At 32.8% G+C, this 14,590-nt stretch overlaps 1 protein-coding gene across 2 annotated transcripts in view; it reads right to left on the bottom strand.

Annotated features, from left to right (window-relative positions):
• LOC150094197 (transmembrane protein 135-like) overlaps positions 1–14,590 on the bottom strand; it is a 198,477-nt gene that overhangs the window by 101,981 nt on the left and 81,906 nt on the right. For both annotated transcript variants that reach the window (XR_016550264.1, XM_090412359.1), the window contains exon 4: positions 13,854–13,887. Coding sequence is in view for 1 of the 2 variants with exons in the window: in XM_090412359.1 (XP_090268485.1) it covers positions 13,854–13,887 (34 nt within the window). In the remaining variant the exon portion in view is untranslated. The remainder of the gene's footprint in view (positions 1–13,853; positions 13,888–14,590) is intronic.

Here is a 14,590-nt window from a genome sequence, read left to right as displayed (position 1 = left end):
GTAGTGCATGGGAGATGATCAGGAGCATTTGAAGCTGATTTTGCTTCAAATGCTCCTGATCATCTCCCATGCACTACAGGCATCTTTTCCGTCCAAGTTTTTTGCCACCATCCAATGTCAATAAGCTTTACATTTTTTTTTTTAACTTTGAAATTAAAAAAAATAAAACATGAAGTAACTTTCCTAATAATGTAATCATTTTAATATAATTCACAATTGCAACAGATTTCAAAAAACATTTTTTTTTTTTTTGTTTTGGGTATATTGATGGAATGCTGCCCTTGTAAATGTGCTGTCCCAAGCATGGGCTTACTTTGCTTAATGACAGTCCTGATTTAAGTAAACAGCATCTGGCTGTATACCCTGAGTCAGGAGGATAAACCAAGTAGGAGTTACACGGATGAATAGTATCATTAGGCAGGAGCTACAGGAGGTTGTGAAGGGTATCTAAAGCAAGCTAATGGGTACGAAAGCACAGGCAAGAAGAATGAAAAATACTACAAGTATGGCAAAGAAGAGTGAGAAGAAGCTCCAAGCAGACTAAAGAAAATCCCAAAGAGTTCTTCTGATATCTGACAAGGTAAAATTTAGAATTATTGCGAAAGGATAACTTGAATGAGTATTGATAGAGAGAGAGAGATAACAGAAACTGGTAGAATAGTTGAGTTACTAAGTGATCATTTCACAAATGTGTAACACCCAAGCAGAGTTACTGCAGTGGCGGATGTGACACTGACTGATGTGAGAACATGGATGGAGCTGCAGGACTGTCAAGCTCTAGATGTGCAGGGCTTAACAAATATGTTAAGATGTCTTGCAAATATGCTTGCCCACTTGCCTATGGTGAGTAGATTTTGTCAGCTTGAGAATAGTTGCAGACTGAACAAAATAGAATATATATTTTTTTTTTATTTAGTAAAGAAACTTCTTAAACAGTATCTGTTTAACTTTAAGAAAACACACATGCAGTACTAGTATGTATGACTTATTGAGGCATATCATTAAAAAATGGGAGATGGAGAAAGCAATTTTTTTTTTTCTTGGTGGTGATTAGAGTTTTGCATCATTGGGATTAGATGGAATATCAGCCTATGTATTACAAGAATATGAAAAGGAATCAGCAGTCTCTCTGACCAAGCTGTTTAATTCCAGTCTTGGTTTTGGGATGGTGTCATAGGGGCAGAAAGAGGGCAAAACAGTTCCGTTCCATTCCATAAGGAAGGCTCCAAGATAGAGGTAGAAAATAACAGAGCAATCAGTATTTCTTGAGTGGGAGCAAGTACAATAGATGCAAAAGACCTAAATTCAGTAGTGGGTAGAGAAGAATATGGTAGAAGTAGATAAATAAAGCAAGATCATTAAGCAGAGGTTGCAGAAAGAGCAAAAGTTGTGAGAAAAGCATTGATACTCCATGGAAGCAGCGTAGTTTTTGTGAAGAGTAGGTATTGCTTTAGTAATTTGCTAACTTTTTTATAATAATACTTATAATAAACTGACAACTTAGTTGGAAAAAGGAGATGGCTATGCAGTGATACTATGACAGGATACCACAGCAAAGAGTAAGACATGGTGGAAATGAATCCAGAAGGCAGATGACTAGTAATGTACTACAGGACCCTACGCTTGAACCACTGTTATTTTAACTTGTACATTAGTGACATGGTAATGACTATTATTTGAAGATGATATAGATGATGTCTTGCAGGATGACTTAAGCAAAAGGTATGAGCAAAGGATAACTGCTACTAGTTTAATGTGGCAAAACATTTACCACATCAAAGATTAATAAACTTTGAGCTTTGAGAAGAGGAAAGCAGAGGCTGCTTAGTAGAGTGATAGAAATAAATGAGACAAGATATTTATGACTGACTGTTGACAAGGGAGCTGAAGTTTGGAGGGCATATTGCAAAAGTGACCAAAAATAGCCTTTCAGATTATTTGGATGTTGAATAACACACTGACAAACAGGATGGTGAAGTTATTATTTCTCCTTAATAAGGTTATGTCTGAAAACTGATAAGAACTTCTGAAAAACTAAGAAAACAAATTATTTATTTATAAATAAACAATGAATAATTAAAAGTAATAAAATTTCTATAAACTATTATGCTCATACCCACTTTAAATATATAATTGAATCTCAGTGATATACAAGACTATATTACAATTCATTAAACTTCTTTGGCAGTAACAAATCACACTGATGAATACTATTCCAATATAGCATTTATTCATTTCTTGCCAGGGTGATAAATGAATATATTAATTCCTAATTAAACACACAACTTTTCACACTGTTAAACAGTAAAGAAAATTTTTCATACTTCCAAATTAAGCAGGATCATATAAAATACATTCTTTGCACAGACAACACATCAAATGATTTAGAACAATGTTTCTGGCCTTGGCTTCCTTAAACGTATAAACTATCGTTCTTTATGTATTCAATCATAACATAGCATGTCAGAAATTATTCCAATTTTTCTCAGTTCCTTGAGTTAGTGTTCTAAAGACTGATGTTTCCTTGGAAAACACTCTAATTAGGATTTATCTAGCCAATAGTCTGTTTACTCACTATTTAAAGTTCAATACTGGATCACTATCTCATAATTTGAATATTTCCTGATAAGATATACAGGAAGAGAGAATTTACTCCTTAATCATTGCAAATATAACATATATCATTAAAAAAATTAATCCCCAAAATTTAACACATTCCTTCAAGTTTCTGATTTCGGGTATTTTTCTTCTGTCTCTATACTATTGCTGTTTCCATGTGTACCATCTAAACATGCCTTCACATGTTATACAATACTGACGAATTAGACCACCATATTAAAATGGTCAAGTAAATGGCTGCTAGCATTATCGAATGGCAGAGAAGAATTGTTAGTTCTTTAATTGGTCAACAATGTCCATCTTATTTCTAGAATTTCCCTTTGAGTTCTTAGAGATAGAGCTTTAAAAAAATAATACAGCTCCATCATATTTTGATGTATGTTAATTTCTAAACAAACCTTGAGTTTGATCCCAGGTATCATGTAATTGAAAGGCAAAAATGAAAAGTAAAAGAGATAGTGGTGCTGGTAGGTACTAATAATTTAAGTAGTGATAAATGTAGTATGTGAGAAGATATGAAAGGTCTAATGGAAAAAGTGAGAAAGAAATGTGAGAATAAAAATTGTAGAATTGCTAATCAGATATGACAGTACCAAGTTAAGAAGGAAGGCAATGCTAGAAAATGATTTCACGTGCAGACTGTGTAGAAGAAATGGAAGCAAGTTTTTAGATATGTGGAGTGTGCTTGATGGCAGAAAAGACATGTATAAGGATGGCATGCACTTGAATTCATTTGGTATCAGGAACCTGGAGAAACTACTTCTTGGTATGAGACCTAATTCAGAAAGTCAAGGAATCTAGATCATCAAGGGAGGAATGGGAAAAATGTGTGAAAGTTCAGTTATGGTATGTAAACATGATGAAGATATGAATGTCTTCAAACATGGTTATGTATGTGGCAAAGGAGTGGAAAAATATGCTTTGAGTCTGGGCCTTTTAAGTATGCCTGGGAATGGAAAAGAGAAAATTCTAGAATAAGTCCAAATAGATTGCATATCTAATTATAAGAATAGGCTAGGTGGTAATTTATTATGTCTATACACAAATGCCAGGAGCATTAGAAACAAAGGTGTCGAGTTCGTTGCTTTATGGAATACAATGTGGACTAAGATTGTTGGCATCAGTGAAACCTGACTATCAGAATCAGATGTGGTAAGTGGGATCGAGTGTGATGGGTATACTATTTTTAGGAATGACAGAAGAGATAGAAGAAGAGGAGGAGTACTACTAATGATATCAGATGACTTAAGTCCAGTTAGGGTAGAAATACAAGAAAACAATGATGGTAACAATGTCCCATGTAGCGATGAGTTTGAGTCCATTTGGTGTGAAGTGGAGGTTAACAGAATGAAATATATGGTTGGGTGTTGCTATAGACCTGGTGGCTCAGTTGCAGGGGACGAAGAAATACATCGCCAATTTAGCCTTATGGGTATCAAACGAATGATCATTATGGGTGACTTTAATTTTCCAAACTTCAATTGGGTAGAAGAGAAATCTCATGATAAGAAAGAAGAATTTATTGAATTATTACGAGACAACTTTCTCAAGCAGCATGAGAAAGAAGGAACTTGGGGTCAAAGAGTGTTGGATTTGCTCATAGCATCAGAAGGGATCTCTGTTTAGAATATGGCTATTTTACCACCAACTGGTGACAGTGATCATGCTGTGCTTTCTTGGGAAGTATCTAATTGTACTGATGTTCTGATTAGAACAGGTTACATGCTGAACTACAAAGCTGGAAGTTATGATCAATTGAGGAGAATATTATCTTTGGTCCCATGGTATCAGTTACTGAATGGGAAAAATGTCAGCAATGCATGGGAATCTTTGAAAAGGTACTTAAATCAGGCGGTATCATCTGAATGTAATTCTAGTGTTCAAAGACTAAATAGGTTGGGAGTGAAATGGATGTGCAATCTTATTAAGCAAGAGCTCCACAAGAAGATGATGATGTAGAAAGAATATCATGAGAGTAACAGTAAGAAGAGTTATAAAATACAGGAATACCTCGATTATCGCGGTTTGTAATTTAATACCAAAATTCCAATTATTGCACTCCAAATTCGAATTATCGCGGCCGCGAGATGTCGCCCACTACATATGCAACCAGTTCGAGTCGCCACTCTCCAGGTATCGCTGTCTTGTAGAGCTTCATTTTTACCTGACGGCACCTGCTCACCACTCACCAGTAACTGTTGGCCTTTGCCTGAAGTACATGTGAATATTTATTTCTCTTCTTATTTACCCCTACAATGAATGCTAAAAGAAACAAGGATGATATCAAGTCTACAGCTATTAAGAAGAAATGTAAAGTGATCAGCTTAGGAGATAAGCTGCATATGATACATAAGTATGAAGCAGGCATAACCAAAGCCAAAATTGCAAGAGAGTATGGTCTAAATGAATCAACTGTTCGCCATATTTTAGACCACGCTGCAAACTATAAGCAACTAGGACAAAGTGCATTGACCTTGTCTGGGTCCCAAACTACAAGAAACAGAAGCCATCTTATGATTGAAATGGAAATGCTATTGTCAGTGTGGATAGAAGATTGTAACCAAAAGAGAATTCCTCTTAGTCAAATGACTATAAAAACAAAAGCATTGAATTTGTTTGAAACTTTAAAAAGAAATCAATTAGAAAGCAAAAATGATTCGGCATCAGTAGTGGAAGAAACTTTCTCTGCAAGTTCAGGGTGGTTTGATTGGTTCAAAAAGCAATCGAGCATTCATAGTGTTTGTCTACAAGGTGAAATTGCAAGTGCCGATGAAAAAGCAGCAACTAGTTTTCCTGGCAAATTGCAACAGATCATTGAAGAAGGAAATTATACCGATGATCAGATATTTAATGCTGATGAAACAGGCTTATTATGGAAAAAAAAATGCCCACTAAAACATTTTTAGCAAAAAATGAAAAATCACAGCCTGGCTACAAGGTTTCGAAGGAGCATGTAACACTTTTACTATGTGGCAATGCTTCTGGAGATTACAAGATGAAGCCTCTCTTTATTTATCGTTCACAAAATCCTCGCCCGCTTAGAAGTTTAGATAAAAAATTTTCTCCCTGTTCATTGGAGATTCAATAGAAAAGATTGGATGACAAAAACTATTTTTGAGGATTGGTTTAAAAACGGTTTTTGTCCTGAAGCTGAAAGGTACTGCAAGTCATTAAATCTTGATTTTAAAATCTTGTTGATATTAGATAATGCACCTAGTCAACCAACAGCACTAAATGATTTGTGTGAAAATGTAAAAGTTATTTATTTACCACCTAATACCACTTCCATCATCCAGCCAATGGATCAAGGTGTAATTGCATCCTTTAAGGCATATTACCTACAAAGAACTTTTTCACAAGCAATAGAAAAGACTACAGGAAATGAAGCTATGACTTTGACAGAATTCTGGAAGACATTCAATATCAAAAATTGCATTGAGAATGTCAAGGAAGCATGAAGTGAAGTAACGTCTTGCAACCTGAGAGTGGCATGGCAAAAGATTATTCCTCATTGTGCAAATGATTTTAAAGGATTTGAAAATGAAGTAACCCATGTTATCAATGACATAACTAAGCTTCGCTTCGATCTAGGACTAAAAGAAATTGAAAAAGGTGATGTTCGTGACCTGCTTCAGTCACATGATAAAGAGCTGGATGATGAAGACCTAATTAACCTCGAGAGAGAGAGAGAGAAAACGTGCTTACGATGCTCAAATCGATGATAATGATGAACAAATTGACGTGCCACAGAAGGAATTTACCCTCAAAGAAATGGACAAAATGTTTAAAATTGTTGAAAATTTTAAAGAAAAAAAATCTTGAACGGCGATCCTAATCTCAAGCGATCAATGAAAGTTCGTCAGGAAATTGAAAATTCCATCCATTCTTACTGAGTTTTATACGAAGAAAAAAGAAAGAAAAAATTCCACCAGACAACTCTACACCAATTTTTATCAAAGAAAGAATGTACTGAAAGAAATGTATGTACTGTATGTACTCCTTATATATAAATAAAGATTAAAGAATAATCTTTTTTTCTAAATGATTCTTCATTTTTTACTTAACTCATTTCTTTTTTTTACTTCATATATAAAATTTAATTAATAGATTTGAAATTCCTTGGCAATGATCAACCATTTTGCACACATTATTTATCCCAATTATAGCAGATTCGATTATTGCAGTATTTTTCATGGCAACAATAACTGTGATAATGAGGTATTCCTATATAATGCTCAGGACAGAAAAGTAAAAAGTATTGAGTTATTGAATTTTTCATTCAATAACTTTATTGAATGCAGATGGTACTCAAGTGTCAGAAGCTAATGAGATTGTTCAGTTAATGAGTGCTCACTTTGCTAAGATATATCAAGTGTATGTAATATGGTGCACAGTGCTACTGCTACATTGGATAAAGAGTTAGAGTTTCATGAAAATGAGGTGGAAGAGTTGTTGCATAACCTAGATAAGAATTTGTCTATAGAGACAGATGGAATATCGACCCATTTGCTAAAGTAATGTTCAGCTGAATTGGCTAGGCCTTTCACATGTTTGTATAACTTGAGTCTCAGCTCAGGAATGATACCACATGAATGGAAGAAATGTACGAGAGTTCCATTGTACAAGGGTGGTGCAAAATCTGATGTGTCTAACTCTGCAAGAAGCAGCATGGGGCTTACTAAAGGAAGGTCGTGCTTTAGCAATTCGCTTATACTTTATAACAGTGTTACAGCCAAGTTGGATAAAGGGAATGGATACACTATGACAGTGGTGTTCAACCTTTTTTACTATGCGAGCTACTTCTCTATACAAAGTTATTTGGCGATCTACTCTCCTATATAGATCACATTCCCGCAACCTGATATCTGATTCTGCACAAATAAACAACTAAAAATAAATACACAACTAAAAACTTTATTTGTGTATTTAAAAATTTATTTAAAAATATAAGTAAAAAATCGATGTAATGTGCTTTGGAATATTTAATATTTAAGCTACAATAGAGTTTTTACACTTTGCTTATAATCGTATTCACTAGGCTAGCTGTTTGACTTCCACTGATCCAAATTAATTCGTTTACCCGGACTTATAAGAAAATAACTGATTTGACAATTTTAACGAAAAATAAACAACAGCAATACACTTAAAGCAAATTAAAAATAATACAACATAATGATAAATAAAATATTATGTTTTCAGTTTTAATTAAATTTGTAAGTAAGGAAGAATACACAGAGATCAACCAAAAATCGCTCCGCATCGACGGGTTGAAACACCCCTGCACTATGATAATGTTGGATTTCTCTAAGGAATTTGATAGGATACCACATGAAATGCTGTTGCATAAACTGGATGGATTCCAAGGGGATAAAGAAGACTTACAAAGATTATATCTGGATTATGGGATTTAGATTATGAGAACAGATTGCAAGTATGCAGATTGCAAAATATGGTTATCAGGAGAAAGAGGGATGATATGATAGAAGTCTATAAACTTTTGAATGGGTGTTATAGGTCTGACGAAAGTTTTTATTATATGGAAGGTGGGAAGAGAACATGGTGGCATTCATGGAAGTTAAAAATTTATTTGCAGTGAATAAAGGGTAAGAGCTAGGTTTTCCTCCCAGAGAGCAGTGAGTGAGTGGAATAGTTTGCCTTTAGGGATAGTGACTACATCTAGTGTGAATGAATTTAAAGGAAGGTATGACAGCTGGTTTGGGTGATTTATAGCCTCCCTCAACAAGTCTTTGACTCCCTTGAGGTCTTAAATAATAATAATAGTAATAATGACTGTTGTATTCCTGTCGAAATAATATATTTTTTAAGCTATCGAATATTTACAACAGGCATAAAACAACCAAGTACTTACTTGGTTGTTTTATGTTGTTATTTTATAAGTGACAGGTTTGATATATTTTGATAACTCTAAGATCCAAACACATGGCTCTTTAGACATCTAGCTTTCTCTTTTTGCTGAATTTTTTTAACGGAACTAAGTCACCTAAACCTAGGTTTCTTTCCTTACATGATTTATTAGGAGCCATTCTGTTACTTTCTGAAGATGTCTGAAAATTCACTAAGGGATCTTTCATAATGAAATCAGCAAGTAACTGAACTGCATAATTCTTTATTTTGATGAAAAGTGAGTTTTATTCAGGGATTGGCAAACTTTCCAAGAAGTAAAATCAAAGATATAAATGTAATTATATATAAGATTTAAAAAAAAAAAAAAAAAATATATATATATATAGCAAACAAATGCCACATGGTGTCTGGGATCAATGTAATTACTTACTATTAATGACAAAAAAAAAAGATTAAAACTGATCAGCCCCTCCCCCGAAACTTCCAAGCTACTAAATTTGAATATAAATGAATACAGACCAACATTCAGAGGCATAAACTCATGGGCAACAGAAAAACATAACACTCAAAATATTGTCGAGTTAGCACTGCGAATGTGTATGGCAGTGAGATTGCAACATATATTGAACTGCCACAACTGATACATATGGTGCAAAAGTGGCCATAAACAATATACAAATTAATGGTTATGATTGCATTCCTATTTACACTATTTTATGGATATCACATTAACACAGCAATTTCATGATTCTGTCAAGAAATTCATTTAAAAATCATCCTTAGCTTCCAGGCTACACAATAATAGACAGTAGGGCATAGTTTATTGACTACTGCCTTAGATGAAAGGAATATTGTTTTAAAGATTTTTTTCCCCCTGCAGTTTATTAAGGCAAACAGCCATTTTATTTGGCAGACCCACAGAATTTTGGAGGATTTCAAATTTGCAATTTTGGAGTTTTACAATTTTGGAGGATTTCAATCAAATTTCTGATTTTTTTTACTTTATATATTTTGATGCTTAAGGTGTTACTTTTTTTTATTTGCGTTTTCAGACAAACTAATTTTTTTAAGATAGCAACCACCTGCTTTAGGTGTATGGAGTGCTTTTTCCTCATTTTGTATTCTAGCCTGCAGGCTCTAGATTGCATCCACACGTCTGATTTTTTGTGTGTGTTTAATTTGTACATGTAGTGAAATGCTAATATTGAGGCTTTTTTCTTTCTAGGAAAACTGTTTCAAAGTGTGCAAAAAAATAAATAAATAAAAAATAAAATGAAATAAAAAGTTCTTTTCAAGCCCAAAAAAAAGTTATGTGAGGGACCAAATAAAAATTTTGGATTTTTATGAAGATACTCTTGATAGGTGGCTATAAAGGAAAATTAGACCCATCCTGTTATTTTCATCCATTCAGCTAAGACAGGCTTTTGAAAATGAAAACTGCAATATTGTTTGTTGCATTTTTCAGCATAAATTATTTAATTATTTAGTACATCCACTTATCAAGACAATAGTTTTAGGACTTACTGAGGGTGGAGTGAGCAAATTACATGTTGAGTTTTCACATGTTACTAGCATTAATGTAGAAGTAGAATAAAATATTAAAAATATATGTTGATTGGATTTTAACGGTATAGATGCGAACACAGATTGATAAGAAAATAACTATTAACTTAAATGCTAATATTTTGCTGGTATTATATCCAGCATCTTCAGAGCACACAAACAAAGTTTGCTACAGTAGTGAGACAACTGCAATCCGGTGTAATAGTGGGATTGCAGTTGTCTCGCTACTGTAACAAACTTTGTTTGTGTGCTCTGAAGATGCTGGATATCATACCAGCGAAATATTAGCATTTAAGTTAATAAATAGTTATTTTCTTATCAATCTGTGTTCACATCTATACCGTTAAAATCCAATCAACATGTGCGATGAACACATAAGCCTTTCCACATGGTTAAGTATTAAAAATATAATTTTATTTTTACTTTTATACCAGTAACTTTAGCTATATAGGCAATGTATTTTCATATCACTGGGGTTTGCAAACAAGGTGAGCTACAATTGAGTTAGGTGATATAACTGGCACTAGCCATTTAAATGCAATTTATTTTTCAAAGGATATGATGAGTTTGTCGTCAATTTTAATAACATTTTTACAGTTAGTCACAAACAAAGATTTAGTTGTGGTGAAATAACCTTGCCTAAGTGAGTGGATCAACTTAAAGCTCTCCAAAGCAAAAAAAATAGTCGGACAAACATTTTTCTCATTGACTAGATACAAAACAGAATGTAGCTGCAACACAGAATATTTCCATTTTCTCTGCTTTTCAAATTTTTTTATAACCAGCTTAATTTCATGTTCAATGTCTTCACTGGATAAAAAAAATAATATACCAGCGATGTTGCTAGAACAGAAGTCTAACATGGTCTGTAGTGATAATGTGATTTTCAATAATCCTCTGCAAGATTGCCTTTGTGATCAACTGTTTCATGGTTTCTCCCAGCAACATCATATGGTTCTTACTGTGTGATGTGAAAAAGTAACAATTTGCAAATACAAAATCATCTCTGTGGTTAGTCAAGTTAGCAATGTGACAAAATCTAGTGGAAAGCCTTCCTAGAAGATTGTTATATCAGCAAAGGGGGTTCCAATTCAATATTAATGACTTTCATATTAGAGCACAAGATGGGTTAAATAGCCATCCAGATATATATATATATATTTTTATATATCTGAAGGAGAGTGACCGGTGGAGTATTGTAAAGTTCTGTATTTGGGTCACTGTTGTTGAACTTATTTAAGGATATTGGGATTGGCCTGGATAATAATTATATGATCATTTGTTGATAATGCAAAGTTGGGAAAAAGTGATGAGGGACATCTCATACAAAATCCTTGTAGGATGATTTAAACAAATTGATTATATGGGCAAATGATTGTAAAGATCAGTTTAATCTTGCTAAGTGCCAAATTATACCTGGACTGAAGATATCACAAGCATCATATTATCATGTTGCACCATCATATGTATTTGTGGTTTAAACCAATTGAGAGTACAATTTGGTCAACTTAGTCCCAAATTGCTAGCCAATCCTCGTTCACTCAGTATCCCATGGATACCTACTAACAGGATGCACCACATGAAGGCGAGGATTGGACATTAGGTCAGAATTCCAATCGGTTCTCTACATTCCTTAAAGGTGATGTAAAAGTCTCCTTCCAGTTATTTGGCTTTGATCCTTAAGGGGCCCCTTCCTAACAACTAAATTCGAAGGATAATTGTTGATACGGAGATTAATAATGATATAAACTTAATCATTTAGTGCTCTCATAATAGCCTGAACATTCCTCGAGGGTACACATCAGGAAATTGATGATAAATACATTAAACTCAAATCAATGGTCTTTAATGGAACCACTGCTAAATTTATTGGGACCTTTTGAGTAGTCTCTGCAGTTCTCTCTTTTCTGCTACACTATATTATTTCTAACATCTTTTGCTATCAGATTCACGCTGTCTCTCAGTGTCATCTGTACCATGAATTCAAATGTTTTAATTTTAGAAGTGCTCCGAACTATATTAGGACTCTGAAAATGTATTTTTATTTAGAGATGACAATAACCTTTTTTTTTTTGAAGGTTAGGTCATTAGGTTTTTTTCTCTATGAAGAAATGATAGTATATCATTTCTTCATAGAGAAAAAAAAAAAATTCTATGAAGAAATTTACAGAAGATTTGATACTTTCATTAAAAAATAAATATATTATTTCTACAATATTAAATCCAAGATTAAACTAGAATTTTTAGAGCAAAATTGATATATTAAAGCATTCTATGATTTAATATATCAATATTAAATCATAGAATGATTTAATATCGATATATCAAGATTCAATATTTTCAAATCAATATTTGATTTGAAAATATTGACTGAAGTCAATAGCATTTTGTTATCAAAAAAGGAAAGATAGTCAGAAAATTTTGAGAAGAAAAAGAGGAGTAAATTATGGCAGTGTTTTGACAATAGTGCCTCTTCCTTTACTGCTGTATTCCATCAGTGATGGAATACATTAATGATGAGATGATTATATATTTTAATAATGCATTGTTAAAACAAACTGATGATCCACTAGTGTGTGGCAAGAATGGAAAATCACACTGCTCATTTGAATGAAATAGGAAGAAAATTTCTTTTAGCACTGGATATCAGTGTATACAGTGGAAGATGGTTTTTTCTTTCTTTTTTTTCAGAGGTTTCTGGTTTCTTCAGAAATATAAAGAAACCAAAAATAAACTTCTTCCAGAAAATTGATTTTCCTGCATTCAAATGTTTTTTTATTTTAAATTTAACAATTTAAAATCAGTTTCATTAATATTTTTATTTTGTTATTTAAGAAAATAAGAGCAATTTTTTTTCTTCTAATTTTTATGCTGTATTCTTTCTTTTAATAAGTTTTGTTTATAAAATTAAATGATTGTTTTATTAAATTTATAGAATGTAAAACTTTATTTTTGCATGTAGTTACAATGTTCGATGAAGTATTATCACATTTTTTAAAATCTTTCTTCAATCTTTTATAAAATCAAATTTCAATGAATATTTTTTGTTTATATACTAAAACTTTTTAATATATACTATCATTCCTTGAATTATGACTACTCTCATACTTACAAAAATCATCCCATTAACACATTCACTGAATACCATCTCATTACTGCAACCAATGGACCAGGATGTTATTGCTGTCTTCGAGGTATATTATTTAAGAAATATTTTTGCTCAGACTATTTCTGCTATTGAGAGTGATAAAATCCTCAGAGAGTTTTAGAAGGAATATAATAACTTGCATTGTACAAAGAATGTATGTTCATATACAAAAATGTATGTTCATATACATTTTCAAATGTTCAAATATATATTCACTGGATTCAATAAAGATGAAGTCTTACAAGACATTGGTAATAAGACAAGTGCAGCTAGCTAAAGAGGTGGATGTTGACAAAGTATTTGTTAGAAGCTGTGGAAGAAGTTGTTGTACGAATTTAGCTTGATGATATGTCTATGTCTTTCAGTAAACTGAAACTGTGATGCAGCAATGATTGCAAGTTAATCAAGTTTAGTATTCTCCTGAGTGTGAAAGATCATCACTGTAATGAAATTTACTTATCCATGTTATTTAAACTGTATTGTACAGTTCAAATCCATATTAATTCAACCAACTACATCCATCATAGCAAGTACCAGAAGTTAATAGTTTTTATATCAAAAACAAAACTGTACTATTTTCCAAACTTTTTATAGGACATTATATTCTAACAGGGTCCTAATAATAGAGTCAATTAACTCCAGCAATGTATCTACTTACCACATTTGTCACATATAACGCAAGAGGTCCTCTCCTACAGTAAATAAGAAAATAATATTTATTAGTTGGTGTGCATGCACACACACACACACACACACTCTTAACATATCTCAATTTGTGTACTTATGAAGAAGGGGTAATTTTCATGAGCAATTAAGAAATAACTATATATAAACAGCTCGATGAGTATGCTACTTATCCACTTTAGGGGAGGGAAGTTAATATTCAAGGAGCAACTATTTTGACTAATATAACATTAAAATCAGTTAAACAGGACAGATTTATTCATAATGTAAAAGGGTTGCTTTCCACCTACCTTTCACATTTCCTTGACATTTAAAAACTAAGACTAATAATATATATATATATATTTTTTTCTTGATATTTCCCATCAGAAAGAACAAACTTTCTGAACTGGGGAAAAGTTCAGGGTATTATTTAGGTCCTTTAATATTATTATTATTACGCGACACCTCCATCTCCACTACTACCTACTGTTCACCAGCACTATGACCACTAGTATTTTTGTCTGTTAATTACATATGTTCTTATGGCCAACTGATCTGCCTGTACACAGGTTGAAAAACCCAAGTTTCTGAGAGACAAACTCTGTTATCTCCATATAAGATTGACTAACTCACCTTCAACTGAAAGAAAAACCTACATAAGGATTCATTTTTGAAAATTATGGAGACAACTACCGTGTTTGAATAAAAACTTTAGTTTAATATAACTAA

This window comes from Typopeltis vanoorti, chromosome 22 (assembly GCF_054136105.1).
Source record: "Typopeltis vanoorti isolate ZY-2024b chromosome 22, IOZ_Tvanoo_1.0, whole genome shotgun sequence".
Taxonomy (NCBI): domain Eukaryota; kingdom Metazoa; phylum Arthropoda; class Arachnida; order Uropygi; family Thelyphonidae; genus Typopeltis; species Typopeltis vanoorti.
This window is presented reverse-complemented; position numbering and strand designations above follow the sequence as displayed.